Below are 15,382 nucleotides of genomic sequence, written 5' to 3' on the forward strand. Positions count from 1 at the left end.
GAAGCAGCAGGTTTAAAGCAACACAAACTGAACATTGCTTTTCCTTCTTCTATTCTATTTTTCTAGCTCACAATGACAACCAGAGAGAACATGTTCATTTTTTGCACAACTTAGTTAGAGAATTGCTAGAATCTTTCTGCATGTTTCTACACATTCCGAGCTACTGCAGCTTTCTTGCTTTAAAATATAACATACTTGTATTAAACTGTTTCTAAAATCTGTTTGCAACAAATATCTAACAGTTGTTTGATTTGTTTAATTTTGCACTAGATGTTTTAATTTTATTCTTTATGTTTGCAACCATGCTTGCTCTTTCATATGAAAGAGCCATGCAGTAAAGTTTTAAGTGCTTTGTAGGAAAGGTGATGGCGTGACCATGTATTATACAGAATAAAGTACCCCCTGGCATACATGAAAGGAATATTACAAGTCACCTTGGAGTTCCATAACCATAAAGGAACCCAACCTTCGGCCTGTTCTTCTATATCGTTATGGAACTCCTCAGTGACTTGCAATATCCTTATAATGCACAGCAGGGGGTAATTTATCTCTTATATATCAGCCCCTTGTACTTTGTGCACATGGCACTTGCAAGCTATAATAGGCCCTAATGAACCTTTGTGTTGAAGGGGCCATCAAGTGAATGATGTCAGAATAGGTCTCAAACCTCCAGCTAAAATCCTCACCTAAAGCAACGTGCCACAATGCTTATTGCTGGTGATTGATAGAGATGTATGACAAGGATAAGAGAATTGAAACTAATCAAGAAAAAACTCCAACAAACAAAAACATCTTTTCAGCCAATTGCTGCTCAAACCAGATAGGGCAGAGGGTCTGTGACTAAAACTCTAAATAGCACCCCAGTGTTTTAAAAGTTATAGTCTTGAAAGGTTTGGGCCCCGACGAGCCTTTAAAAGTCTGTGATTAAAAGGACTGATGAGGGGTGGGATGTATTCAAGAGTGCTGTGTTTAGACAGTAGCTTGGCACTAATGGAGCCTGCTGCAGCCAGGAGTTGATTACATGTTCTGAGAAAAGGCATGCCTTCCAAGGACTGGGGCAGATGGCACTGGATTCAGGCAAACTAAAAACAGATTTCTAGGGTCTGCTGCTATTAATCATAGACAGCAGAACCAAAACACTGTAGTAAGCAGGGGAATGACGCAAACTCCCTTGTTTACATTCCAGTTAGTATCCGTCATGATGTCCTGCAGTTATCAGATTCTGCTTTTATAGGCCCGAGACTCAGGGCAAGATTTATAGAAGGTGGTAATGGTAAATTCGACAGTTCTGAAGTAAACTTTGAACCCCTTGGAGGCTGGGACCCATTCTACACATGCTCTTTTTCCATCTTGGTCGCAACCTGTGGAACTCTGCTGCCCACTCTTTAAAAATCCTCATTTCTGCAAAGCTATTCCAGTTATTGTCCTAGCTCCTTGGCTTGTAGTGAGTGACGCGCGCTTAACTCTTAGCGCCAGAAAACTGGCTTGGATGTACAAGTACTTTATAAAGATTTTTAACATGACAGCATTCACCAGTGGTATAAGGAAACAATGATGGAAGAAATTCGGCCGGTGTGTGCATCTCTGCATAATGCATATATGAACGAGATTTGGAAGATTTTGTATTGTCGCCCAACTTACAAATTTTCTATTGACGTTATAAATTAAGCCAGACAAATCTTTTTCAGGAAATGTCTGATGCGTGTGGGTAGAAGTGATGAGGTCACTAGCACTGCTTATCTTGGAAGATTCACCTGAGCTCCACAGAGATGGAACTGAGCAGCACTAGGGTAGTGCGCCGCGTTTCAATAAAATCATGGTTCTGGCACGTGTTTCTATACATTCTCACTCCTTGCAGCTAGAGTACTGAGGCTGGTTTCCGGTGAGGGTATGCAGTTTCAAATAGTTTTGCTCTGCAACGTTCTAAATGTATTTATATGTATATATATATATATAGATATATATCTATATATATATATATATATATATACACATACACACACACACACACACACAAACACACCATAATGAAGTGTGTGCTTACTATTTTAACTCCACAAGTGCTTTGATGGTAGGGTAGGTTATAAAGCGGACCGAGGCACGTCTAACTGCGCTTTTAGGTTTTTTAAAACACTTGCTCGAAGGTACCTGAACACACTATGGGAACAGGTCCTCATAACGCACCGCTCCTCACAAATATAGTGTTTGTTCGGTTCTGACAAGGTTAACCCATGCTATGAGGACCGAGCTGGTTTATACATGCCCACACACACAAACACACACACACACAGTTTCTAAACCCAGACTCACGTGCACTCACACACACATGATGATGAATGCACAGATACACATGCATATACATACATACAGAGTTTTAGTTTTATTCCTTCGCCCTCCTCTGATTAGACAGTAGCGTCTGCTGGCCTTCAGCTCGCTGCTAGTGGGCTGGCAGACAGAAGACATAGCAATATGGCGCTGGGCCTGCCTGGGGGCTCAGGAGACACAGAGCTAGCACAGTGCCCAGAATAGGCGACACAACAGTTTGGGGGCTGCAAGGGAGTGTGTGAGATAGGGAGGCATGGGGAAGCAGCCTCGACATAACAAACTGCTGTGTCTTTACAAAAGCCATATACAAGACATCAAGTTCAGCCGAGGAAGGGAAGCATCAGAGGACTAGGACACCTTTCCAGTGCTGATGGCATGGACATGCAGAGCCGCCTGCCTCTTCTGCCTTGTTCCCCTCGTTTATATCTAGCCTGTGCATGTGGGTGCAGTGCGGCAGATGGACACATCCACGTCGGATTGGTAACACGGGCACTAGGGAAATGGCCAAAGGGCCGTATTGCCGATTTCTAGCTGTGGGCTGCTTTTTTGGGCAGCCTGAGGGCTGTCTGTGCTGTTAGGATGCCGTCAGCGGCCGAATGGGTGCCTGAGTGGTGTAGTGTTGGCTTTCTAGTTGTTTTACCTATGTCATCAAATGGAATGTTACCACACAGGATGACTGATTGGAATGTTATGTTCTGATGCTAGAGTCAGTTGGGAGCTGAGGATTGAGCTGACTGGTGACAGCTCCTGGTGGGGATTTACCTTGGAATTGCTCCTACTATCTTATGTCATATATGAACTACCACCTCATGTCAACATATTAATAAATACATCCTTCTACAAGAACCTACGTGACCTGATCTTCTTTTAACATCAGTACAATTGTCGAGGAGAATGGGATTTTTTTCTTCATATTTACAAGCAACTGAAACATGAACTTTCTTCAAACAAGGTAACCTATTAAATTTCACTTTCTTCAAGCAACTTCTTAGCAAACTGGCACGTTATTAATCCCCACCAGTGACCATTCCACTCTTTTGTTCGTCCTCCAACTAATCTGCCAGTCCCTGCTTACTAAAATGTTAAGTTATCTACTGCTGCACCTGATTTAAAAAACTGGTTCACCTGATTGAAAAGTAACTGCACCTGATTTAATAGCTGTGGCACCTGATATATGAGCCTGCTTATTTGTAAGCCTACTTTACCTGCCAGTCCCTGCTTTCTAAGGCTTTGATTTAAAATTAACTACAGCTACACCTGTTAAAGAAGCCTACTGATTAAAAGCCTGCTGTGGTTGATTAATAAACCTATTGATTTGAAAGCTTGCACCCTATTGATTATCAAGCCTGCAACGTTGTTTCCATATTCCTATGTCCAGTGAAGACTGCACTTGATTCATAATTTTGCAGTGATTCATTCTACTAGTCAAGTAATGTCTGCTTCTCTTCCATGAAGAAACTAACATTTTACCCGTGTTTCATGATTCCCTGCTTCCTTTATGCAATGTTACACAAGAGACTTTTAACCCTTATGGAAAATACTGACCCCGTTTTACTCTATTCGACATCATTCAAGCATTTGGGTTTTAAAATGAGTTTAGTCAGGAAACGGAAGTTTAATGACTTTTACACGATATTTATATTTCCCATACTTACCTTTCTGACTCGGCAGTTTAACCGTCATGATTCCACTCAAATGCGGCTCGAGCGTGCAGCCAGCGCATTCATAAAGCACGTGCAGCCTCACAGTAGCCGGATATTCTCTCTTGTCTTCGTGGGCAATGATGCCAATTCAATGCGCAGTAGCTTTGGGGTGCATTTGCGTGCCTTCAACCACCCGGCACAACGTAATAAAACGTGCTGCCATCTTTGTTGGGCACATTTCTTTAAAGTGTTTTTATCTAATCTGCACGATTTTCCACCTCTTCTGGATGCTGCCTCTGCTTCAATCTTCGGAGTTACAATTTTTTCTTCAAGAATAAATAAAAATCAGAGGGTGCCTGATATGATCTTCGTATTTCAATGCAGCGCTTCTTCTTCACAGATTTTCTTCACGAGGTACAAAAAAAAAAAAAAGTTCAAGAAATGTCTCTTATGATCTTCCGATTTCGGTGCAGCTACTGTCTTCATATTTTTGCACTTCATGTTTCAACTGTACCTGAACTTCAACGCCAAGCATGTCTCCCTGCTTTCGGGTACTTTGCTCACTATTCATTTCAGTATTTAAAGTAACAACGTGTTATTCCTGCTGCAAGTCATGGATTATTGTTAGCCTGCAGTTTCTGCCTTTTAATTGCAATGACAACGGTGACAACTTTATTTATTTTAGTTCTTTATTTTCCTACATTTGACAGCGGTGACTACTTTACTTATTTTAGTTAGTTGTTTTATTATTGCTTAAAATAATAATAATTGTTGATGATGTACATTACATGTATGCCTTTTACAATTTTAATGCAATTTGATTTTAGATTGCAGCAGGTATTATTATTAATATGGTTTAATATCTGAGTACAATTTCATTTATAATACAGGGCTAATTATTTCCTTTTAGGATTATCCACAGGAGTACTATGTGTTCTAGGGATAAATGGTACCAGTTCAAATGTTATGCTAGCTAAATTTTAATGACACATTCTTAGTGCAATTTTCATTTGACGATGCATGATGCAGTTATGATTGATAGTGTTTACTTAAGTAATTCAAATTTATGCATGCTTTATGAGTGGACATTATTTGTCTACGTTTACCGGTTTCAAATGATATTTTTCTGATGTCATTCTGTAAAATCAGTACTGTTTTCTGATAGTTATTCTAGAGCTCTATTGATGTTATTCTCTTCCTTTTGCGCAAAGGTTTTATTATTCTTGAACATTTCCTGTGCGTAGACGTACGTCACATGGAATTCAGTTGTCATTCTATTAGTGATACATAAGTTTTATTGCTTTACATGTATTGCTTTTGATTGATTGTTTATGCCAGATTTTCTTCACCTTTAAGGTTTAATTCATGATTGTTCATACTGGCAATATTGTTCTTTGTTCGTGCTCCTGATTTTCACGTTCTTTTTAATTTTGCTGGAGTTTCTGATTGTTTCTCCTGTGGAGCATATATATATATATATTTTTTTTTTCTCTTTTTATTCATTCTTGATGTGGTTCTACCTTTCACTCATTCATTTATGGTTCACAATTTCTCCAATATGGCCAGTTGTTGAATTTTGTGCTCCTTTTAACGTTTGTGTTGGTTTCCACTCTCGTATGATCTTTCCTCTTTATTCCTTTAGGGAGGAGATGTGTCTTGTGTCCTTTTTCGCTCTCGTAGGATCTTTCCTCTTTATTCCTTTAGGGAGGAGATGTGTCTTGTGTTCTTTTTCGTATTTTCATTCTTTTTCTTATTTTCATTTTTTGTGTTTTCTTTTTCTTGTATTCATTCTTTTGAGTTTACTCTCGTTTCTTAATTCTTTCTTTTAGTCATCTCTAGTCATAACTTCTCTTGATTCTTATCTGTTTAAACTTTCTCCATTTATTTCTTCTTATGTCAACTGTTCTTATGATTGTGTTTGCTTTCTTCACTGTGTATGTATCCATTTCTACTCCCGTTTCTTCTTACCTTACGTTCACTTTTTATATAACCCATTTCTACGTCCGTTTCTATTTATCTTCCTTATATCTGGGTATTATTTGTAATTGCTTTGTTCACATCTTAACTTTTGGTTGCAATTGCAAAATGTATAAAAGGGGAAGATGTGTACTGTTGGCTTTCTAGTTGTTTTACCCATGTTATCAAATGGAATGTTACCACACAGGATGACTGATTGGAATGTTATGTTCTGATGCTAGAGTCAGTTGGGAGCTGAGGATTGAGCTGACTGGTGACAGCTCCTGGTGGGGATTTACCTTGGAATTACTCCTACTATCTTATGTCATATATGAACTACCACCTCATGTCAACATATTAATAAATACATCCTTCTACAAGAACCTACGTGACCTGATCTTCTTTTAACATCACTACAAGTGGCCTTTCTAGAGGCAGATGGGCGAAGGTATCTGTTGTAAATAAGTTGATGTAGGAAGCAGGAGACTTCTTAATAGTTTCAGGATAGGATTTATTGAGTTACAGCAGAGCAACACAACTCGCCAGCTGACCAGATCTTCAACTGTCAACTGTGGAATATCCAAGTACAACATAGAATGTAGACAGGCATTCTGGGAGGCTAGTAGGTAGAAGCATAGAGGAAAGTGTGACAGCAGGTGGCCATTTTGGAAGGAGAACTAGTTTACTACACATCCTCCTCCTTTATGCTAGAAAAGACAAATGACCGCAGATGGCCATGTTGGGAGGAGCATGTGTTTACTACAGTATCACTCCCTTTCTCCCGGTGGGATGTATGACGTTACAACGCATACATTCACAATGCATACCATTACAACTAAACTTTTACAATTCAGGATCCATTACAACGCATGCCATTACAACGCAGGTGCTATTACAACGCATGCCATTACAACGTAAGTATGGGTAAGTATTTGTTTTTAAATTTTAATTAATGGGAATTTAATAGTAGTGTAAATGTTGGATAGTGTAGGGGTTAAAATTACTATTCTAACTCCAGGGGGTGTAATAGTAGGGTAAGTGTTGGATAGTGTAGGGGTTAAAATTACTATTCTAACTCCAGGGGGTGTAATAGTAGGGTAAGTGTTTGATAGTGAAGGGGTTAAAATTAAATTAAATACTTACCCATACTTACATTGTAATGGCATGCGTTGTAATAGCATCTGCGTTGTAATGGCATGCGTTGTAATGGCATGCGTTGTAATGGATCCTGCATTGTAAAAGTTCCGTTGTAAAGGTAGTGCGTTGTGAAAGTTGCGTTGTAATGGCTGTTTCCCCTCCTGGTGGGCCGGCCCATTAATGTATGCTGATTGAGCTGGGGTACGGGGCCTAAGCAGAAGTGGCCTCACTTGCATTCATGTGTGGCTCAGCAGTGTGATCTAATCTGTGCATTTTTTTGTATCTAAGTGAAGTTAATAAAACATTCCCCCCACCCCCTTTCTTTTCATGAAACTTCGCTGAAGCATGGTTTTGCGGAAAGGCAACCCGCAAATGTGGGCCACTTTTTTGGTATGCCCGGGCCGATTTTTGATTGTAATCCAACCCTGAACACATCCCCAGTCTGAGCATGCATTCTGCTGGTCACTTGCTCCATATATACTCAGCAGTGCACATATATAAGAATACACTGATGCGCACAAACAATACACATATCGAACAATGATTCTTGCTAAGGGGCAGTTAGGTCTGTGAAGGGTACTCCAGAAGTAGGGTTTCTCAATTCACCGGGAAAACAAAATTGAAAACATCAGTACAATCACCCAAGGCTGGTGAAAATCTAATGTGCTGAATTTCCAAATTACTATAATTGCTTGACCTTGAACAATTTGAGAACGTTTATCAGAATCATAGTAGTAAAAAGGGAGAAACGTAAGAACACAGACAAGGAGAAACACTGGCAGGAGTAATGGAAAGGGAAGAGGGACTACAATATAGGCATGGGTAGAGCTACTAGGAGACATGTAAGGGTGGAGGCGGGTGCTTGAGTGCAAGGACACAGGCAGGACACACGTGCACGGCAACAGGCAGGCTCATACTGAGGATGTGTTCATGTCCAGCCTTTCCAGGTTAGATTCCTATGTGAATACTGCCAGTAAAGGATTACAGTGGCAGTCGGGGTGGTGAAGCTTACCTCGTGCACAGCCTTCCCTTTCACCACTGGCACCTCATCAAAAGTCTTCACACTCAGCGGCCGCTTCTTGGCGATATCACTGAAAATAAGAAAATGGAGACGTCAGGACCAGGGGTGATGTGACACTCTGGCACTCTTTCCCTTCGTCAGCTGTTGTCCACCACCCCACAGTTACCTTGCTGCTTTTGGAGCCTCAGCACCCATGTGGTTTGTTATTTGCCTGCACAAAGCATAATATTCCAGAAAGTGGCGGAATAATGCGGATCCACACAGGTTCTCATTAGATTGTGATGCATGACTCTTAAAATTTGCACTGACGCCTGAAACGTGGATTTAGGAGAGATACCCGTTGCCTCACAACCTCCCATTTGTTGACTTGGTTTTGTAAGTAGTGTCGCTATTAAGCATCCTAATAATAATGATAACTTGTTTTTATATAGCGCTTTATACTGCTTCTTCACTTTCTAAACACCGTCCATTACATGTATTACTATTACATAACTTAATGGTGTTTCATTTACACACTTTAGAAAGAGGGAAAGCTGAGCAGGCCTTGTCGTGTTTCAGCAATAAGGATTTAGCTGACCAAATTACTCTTCCTGTGTCTTGAGAAGACAATTGACAGTTTCAAGTAAGTACATTCAGTGAGCTAAATGCCTCCTTAACTTACATTACATACATAATCAAATCCCAGGGGGTCTACTTTTCAATCTTCTGTAGAATATGGATGTGTGATTTAATAGAAAAGCAATTTAATACAACACCATTACTGGGCAAAGGTCCAGCTTCATAGGGTTAGCCTGTGGATGGGGGACACACTGAAGCACTCCTAGTCCCTCTCTGAAGCAATGAAGTAATTGTACTTGGGCCCTGGCCAATCTACCTTTTCAGTAGCTCCTGTTTGCTTCACTGCAAACAAGCCCAAAATGCAAAGTGCAAGGGAAAATCCAAGATAATGAAGGTCTTTGGTCACAAACAACCGAAGGCTGGAAGTGTGTAGGGGAGTGAATTATGGTAATCGCCAGTGTTCACCTAACACCAAAATCCAGTTTGAAGCAGGCTCTGTACCCACAACAGCTGGTATCATTCATGAGATACAGTATTAGTATTTTAATTTGTACTCTGCTTTTCTATATAGGACACCTAAGCCTTCCACAGCGAAAACTGCTTTTAGGGCCTTGTCACTGTAGGAAACATTCAACCATTAATTTTCTACATGTCCTACTTTTAAATACCATGCACCCTACCTTGTGGGCTACGAGGCTTACATAGGTGTGAGTTGCTAATATTTAAAATTGAGGTATTTACCTGTTAAAATGGATTATTTTGACAGGTCACACTGCAGGTTATACGTTGCAGCAGTCAGGCTACAATTGCAGGCCCAAAGCCATGTTTTCCTTGTCACACTATTGTAGCAGACTTACAGAGTAGTTTCAGTGCTGCTGGGGGTCGTTAACATTAATAAGTTGTTAGGGTATTTGCATATGCAAAACTGTATTCCCCTTCCAGCCCCTTCTGGACATCCTGCCTAAAACCTACTTGGGGTTTGAAAAAACCCATTTGTTTTCTGATGGCAAGAGGTGACTACCTCCTTAAAACCAATGCCTAGATCATGTTTTTGTTCTCAAAGTGAGGAATGCCATGAGCAATTGTCTGCATATTCAATTCTCACAACTTTTACGTGAAAGAAGCAGTAAAAAAAAAAAACATAGCAGACTTTGATAATGGTTGTTCACAAGATGAAATCGCAACTCTTCCTAATCCAGCAGATACTATGGCTGAATTGGGTTCCCTTACCTAGTGTCCATAATGCTCCAGCGGCCGATGGAAAGCCTCACATTCTCTTCCACCGTGGAAAGCTTCGATCTACGCTCTCCCTCCAGACATAGGGCAGTGTTCAGTGGGATATAGTCTTTTCCATCCTGTGCGGTACAAAGCAATAGTGAGTCATTCTGTACAGACACTTTCAGACAACTGTGATATCTGTGGAAGCTGGGTTGAATGACGAATTGCCATGATGACGAAATACTTTTTCCATAGAAATCCCATAACTTCAGTGAAACAATATATGAGACCCGAGTTGGAATCTCAGGCCCTGCATATAGAAAAAACTTAAAAATGTCTTTCAATTCCGGAAATATTGAGGTTTATAACAATAAACATTTTTTAAAAAGGTTAGAGAGGTCAATGGAAAAAGAAAATTTGGGTCACAGAAGTCTTTTTGTAGGTCTGTAGGTTTGAAGGAAAAGGAGAAACAGAAGAATGCAGCAGTAGAAGACAAAGGCGAAAAAGAAGCAGGATTATGTACTAAAAAGTAGGAGTGTTAGGGGTGTGAAGTAAATTTGAAAAAAAGCGGGGAAGAGGGGAGGTAAGACCACACAGACATCACCACACAGAGATCACTAGGGGTAGGTCTGAGTGGGAAGGTGGGGAGATGGAGTATGAAATGTTAGATGAGGAAACGAAAGGGGGAGTAAGAGAGATGCTTAGGGGTGGACTAACTAGGATTGACCCAGAGAGCAAATCGGCAGGGGGAAGAGAAAGTGGGCAGAGTGGGATATGTTTGGCCCATTTCGTACACCCAGATTTTTTGCTTTTTTGATGTGTGGGGTTAATGATAGGACTATATGGAGGCTCCTTCCCTTATACTTCCTGATAAAAGACAGAGGATGGGTCATGAGGGAAGAAAAAAATGTGGGCCATGCAAACTACTTTTTGGAATTTTCACAAAGAAGGACAATGACAAGGTTGGCTTCATCAACCTGGTGAATGCCATTCAAGGTGAAATATTTATGAAAACTAGTTAAACAAAAAAGGTTTGTCAAAACAGTTTTCCTCCTTTTTTTGTCAATTTAAATTATAATCATGGAACCCTAAATGCCTTCCGATGTGGAATCTTTGAAGCTAAGATGAATGATCAAATCTGTCATCCCTGACAGTACTTGTTATAACTGATAGGGACATCCCAAAAAGGCCTCACACTACATCTGTAAATACTGGTTATAGGAGGAGAATTTGATTTTCTTTTTACGAATCTAATGTGAGATATTACAAATAAATAGATATATTCTGACCATTTTGAGTGAACCAGGAAAAAGATTAATAGCGGAGAATATCAAAACAATTTTAGAAGCAATAATTGTACTGTGCCATTGCGTAGGGTACATGTGAGGGATAGTAAGTAATGGAAGAATGCAGCCAGATATTCCGTATCAGAATTTTTTACCCACTAATATTGTGTAAATGAAAACATTTCAAATATACAGGCGTATAATTTAAGCAATTAAACACTTTTGCGCAACTTATAATGTAGACAATGCTACAGGTTTAGTTTGAAACAACTTTGCACATTGTTAATCAGTTCCAAAAATTTTTTTAAATGCATAATGTTTAATAACTGTTCTTGTTTAAATCACGTTTTTTAAAAACATTTACATGTACAATTTTGAACATCTGGCAATAATATGAAAGTTCAAGTTTAACCATTTTCTTAGCATTTGAGACCATATCATACTGATAGTGTCATGTTCCTCTGCACATACACCATCCTTGTTTAATTTTGTTTTAAATACATATGTATATATATATATATATATATATACAAACATATATATATATATATATATATATATATAGATATAGATGTTTTAATAATAAAAATAGTAGACTTGATTAAATGGTAAACTCTAGAACGTTTTGTTAAATTAAAAAAAAAATGTGTTTAAATTAATCAAATACATGACTATTAACAAAATGTGTTAAATATTACAGGAGCATAAAAATGCTAGTGAGGCTCGCTACTTGATTACATTTATATTTATTAAATTATTGTTTAAAAACTATTATATATAAATCAAAATGAAATAATATGTTTAAACAGGTGTATTATTTAACAAACATGTAATGTCATGAGTTAATATGCTGCAACTTTTTATTTTACTAGTTACTTTTACGGTAGACATTAAAATATGTTAAATATTTTAAAAAAACAATAAACCTTTAGAATTTTTCCTATACTGTTTCCATAGGAAGTGCTCCTTCTTGATGGCGGATAGCTTCACCAACTGGGGAAAAGTTAATGGTGGTAACAGTACACTCATAAATTATGTTATACGTGGTTCCCTCTCCCCTGATTTAAGTTAGTGGTGACTCTTAAGTCTGCACCAAGGTGCAAATCTCCACTCAGAAATGGTGACTAGCAGAAACAAGGAGAGCTGCTGGGTCTGTAGTATATTTACATGTATATTAGTAAATATACACGTGCATATTCTCCTCTGTGAATCAGACCCTGTGTTCCAGGTCACAAACATAATATAAAAAGTATATATTTTTTAAACCTTTGTTACTATCAGACCTGTTGCACATTTTGCTGGAGAAGGTCTCCGAGTCGCTCGACCAAATCTGTGAAGGTGGGTCTCTCGGTCGGGATGCCCTGCCAGCAGTCGAGCATGGTCTGGTACCTGGGAAGAAACAGCGGGGGAACAACTTTAATGCTCAGCAGGTATCTTGAGAAGTGGGCATAGGGATGAGATATGATAGTCCTCCCAGTCCATGCCATCATGTATGACCCACTCACATCTCGGGTGTGGTGTATTCAGGAGGCCTCATACGCGTTCCTTCTTTGAGTCGGCGGCAGAAGTCTTCATCGATGTGCACTCCTGGATATGGCGAAGCACCTATGGCAAGAAGGAACAAATGTAGGTGGATCAGCACGTTTGCAAAAAAAACCTAAAAAACAAACATTTGCACCATTTTTGCCGCTTTTGTAACATGGACTTGAAGGATTGTTAGTTGCATTAGGTCAATACATGGAGAAAACAGATTTCTTGTTTACATAATTGGAAGTGCACACAACTATAATAAGAATAGGATAAATTTCCTCCAGTTTTCAAATGTGGAATATGGATCTACTTGTGAAGCAAAATCAGTTTATTTCCCTTTTTATTCCCTAAGGTGCAAAATAGAACAAAATCACGTTGCTATATATATTATTCATACATTATGATTTATTTAGAAAATCATCCATGGTACGGGCTGTAGCAAAATCTGTTTGCACAAAACCTGATTACAAAAGTGCCAACATTGTGCAAATGTTTTTTCGCGTGCTTTTTTGTCTGTGCAAATGTTGTATGTAGCAGGTTCCTAATCTTTGCAACGCTCTTCCTCTTCATGTGATTCTTAACCTGTTCAATTACACTTCCGAACCCAACTCAAATCATAATTTCTTTCTAGCCAAGTTTTCTGCTATTTGTGACTTATTTATGCAAACTCCTCCTAAGAGCTGTATGTCAGATTATTGTTGACAAAAAAATGTCTGACACTGATATCATGTCCTAAATATTGTCCCAGTAGGTGTAGCTTTTCTTTATTAACTATTGGGCGATATTTTGTGGTGCGTGTATTCTGGTACCACTAACTATTCTATAACTTATTTTCCAGAATCTGCACAACACTTTAAAAAAAGTTCTTTATAAATAAAAAGGTAAAATGAAAATTTACAGCACAGGACAATCCCATTATGTGACCGAATGTTGATTCTTCACTGCACAAACTTACGAGTTTTGAGCATTTTGTGTGAAGGCATTGAATCTCCTAGAGAGCTTTTTAATGGTATTAATTTACTTGTTTCTCCCCGTGTCTCTGATTTGATGGACAGATCCCAGGAGCTTTGTGGTAAAATGGCTGTTTTTTCCGCACTGAAATCATGGATATATACTCCTCGTTGGAAACTGCCAACGTTGAGAGGGCCCCATCAGTCCTCACGAATCCCTCTCACCTTTATTCTAACGACTCCGCAACTACGAAGGAGTTACCTAAGCTTCTCACCTCTCCCCCTGTCTCCAGAACTCACGGATCACCTGCTAGGGGGAATTACATCCGGGTCCCCGATGGAGTCATGCCCTTTAAAGTTCCGCAAAATAGGAAGGGAAGCTATTGTCCCCCACCTTACCTCAGAATTTAATGCAGCTATTTCAGCGGGCAGTACCCCATTCCTTGGAAGACTGCAGTGGTTAAACCTCTTTTAAAAATACCTTCTCTGGACTCAGCGGCATTAAAGCATTATCACCCTATCTCCCTGCTACCAGTTCCTGACAACATTTTTGAGAAGTATTTGAATTCTCACCTCAGCACCTATATAAGGGAGTACCAGCTGCTTGATGGTTCGCAGCATGGTTGTAGAGGTGAACATAGTACGGAGACAGCGCTTACCTCGGTATTCGATAATATTCATGTTCGGGTTGATGCAGGACACTTCACGCTGTTGGTTCTCCTCGATCTGACCTCAGCTTTTGATACCCTATCACCTTTGAGACTGGTGGAACGGCTCAAGGAGATAGGGATTGGGGCATGGCCCTCAAGCTACTGACCCCCTCCATTTGTGATCGTGCTCAGATTGTGAAAATGGGCCATTTCTACTCGGCTTCTAATCATCTGTCATGCGGAGTCCAGCAGGGCTCCTCCCTGAGGCCGACCCTTTTTAATATCTATGTCGCCCCACTGACAAGGGTTGTAAGATCATTTGGATTGGAGGTACTGTCCTATGCCGACAACACGCAAATCATGGTGTCTATTACTCACAGCATTAGAGAATTTGCTACTAACTGCATGCAGGCAGTCTCCTCTTGGATGGTTGCGAACTACCTTAAACTCAACGGGGGAAAAACAGAGGTCCTGATCTTTGGAAGCCAACAGAACATCTGGTCTTGCGACTGGTGGCCAGATACGCTTGGTTGCTCTCCTTGTCCTGTATCCCATTGTAAAACTTATGAGGGCATAGTGGACAACTCTCTCTCTGAGTCTGCAGATTAACAGAACAGTTTCCGCATCCTTTGGGATCATTAGGATTCTTAGGAAAATTTCCCATTTCCTTTCTTTTGCCTCCCAAAAGCAGGTGGTGATCGCCTTAGTGATGTCCAGATTTGGACTATTATAATGCACTTTATCTGGGCATTAACAAGGGCCTTGTTTGTAGTCTGCAGCTGGTGCAGAATGCAGCAGCCAGGCTGGTGATGGATCTTCCGAAATACCACTCAGTCTCGGCCTCCCTCAGCAAGCTGCATTGGCTTCCTTTAAATCGAAGAATTTTCTTTAAAGACATATGTCTTACCCACAAGGCTTTTTATGGCCTAGGCCCGGATTCCATCATAGGGCAGTTCCGGCGCTATGTCCCCACCAAGCAGCTTAGATCAGCCAGTAAAAATCTGCTGGTAGTTTCAAAGTTCAAAAAGACTAGATGGGGAGGCAGGGCGTTCTCCATTGCCACTGCCAGGCTACGGAATTTCCTCCCTGGCGATCTTTCTAGCAAGTG

The 15,382-nt window shown here is 40.0% G+C and overlaps 1 protein-coding gene across 2 annotated transcripts in view; it reads right to left on the reverse strand.

The window, feature by feature from the left end:
* LOC144752173 (vascular endothelial growth factor receptor kdr-like) overlaps window positions 1-15,382 on the reverse strand; it is a 655,129-nt gene that overhangs the window by 69,739 nt on the left and 570,008 nt on the right. For both annotated transcript variants that reach the window (XM_078640102.1, XM_078640103.1), the window contains exons 25-28: window positions 12,650-12,749; window positions 12,428-12,533; window positions 9,871-9,995; window positions 8,074-8,152 (exon numbers count right to left, since the gene is read on the reverse strand). In XM_078640102.1, the coding sequence (XP_078496228.1) occupies window positions 8,074-8,152; window positions 9,871-9,995; window positions 12,428-12,533; window positions 12,650-12,749 (410 nt within the window). The remainder of the gene's footprint in view (window positions 1-8,073; window positions 8,153-9,870; window positions 9,996-12,427; window positions 12,534-12,649; window positions 12,750-15,382) is intronic.

The sequence above is a fragment of the Lissotriton helveticus genome, chromosome 4_2 (assembly GCF_964261635.1).
Source record: "Lissotriton helveticus chromosome 4_2, aLisHel1.1, whole genome shotgun sequence".
Classification (NCBI taxonomy): Eukaryota; Metazoa; Chordata; class Amphibia; order Caudata; family Salamandridae; genus Lissotriton; species Lissotriton helveticus.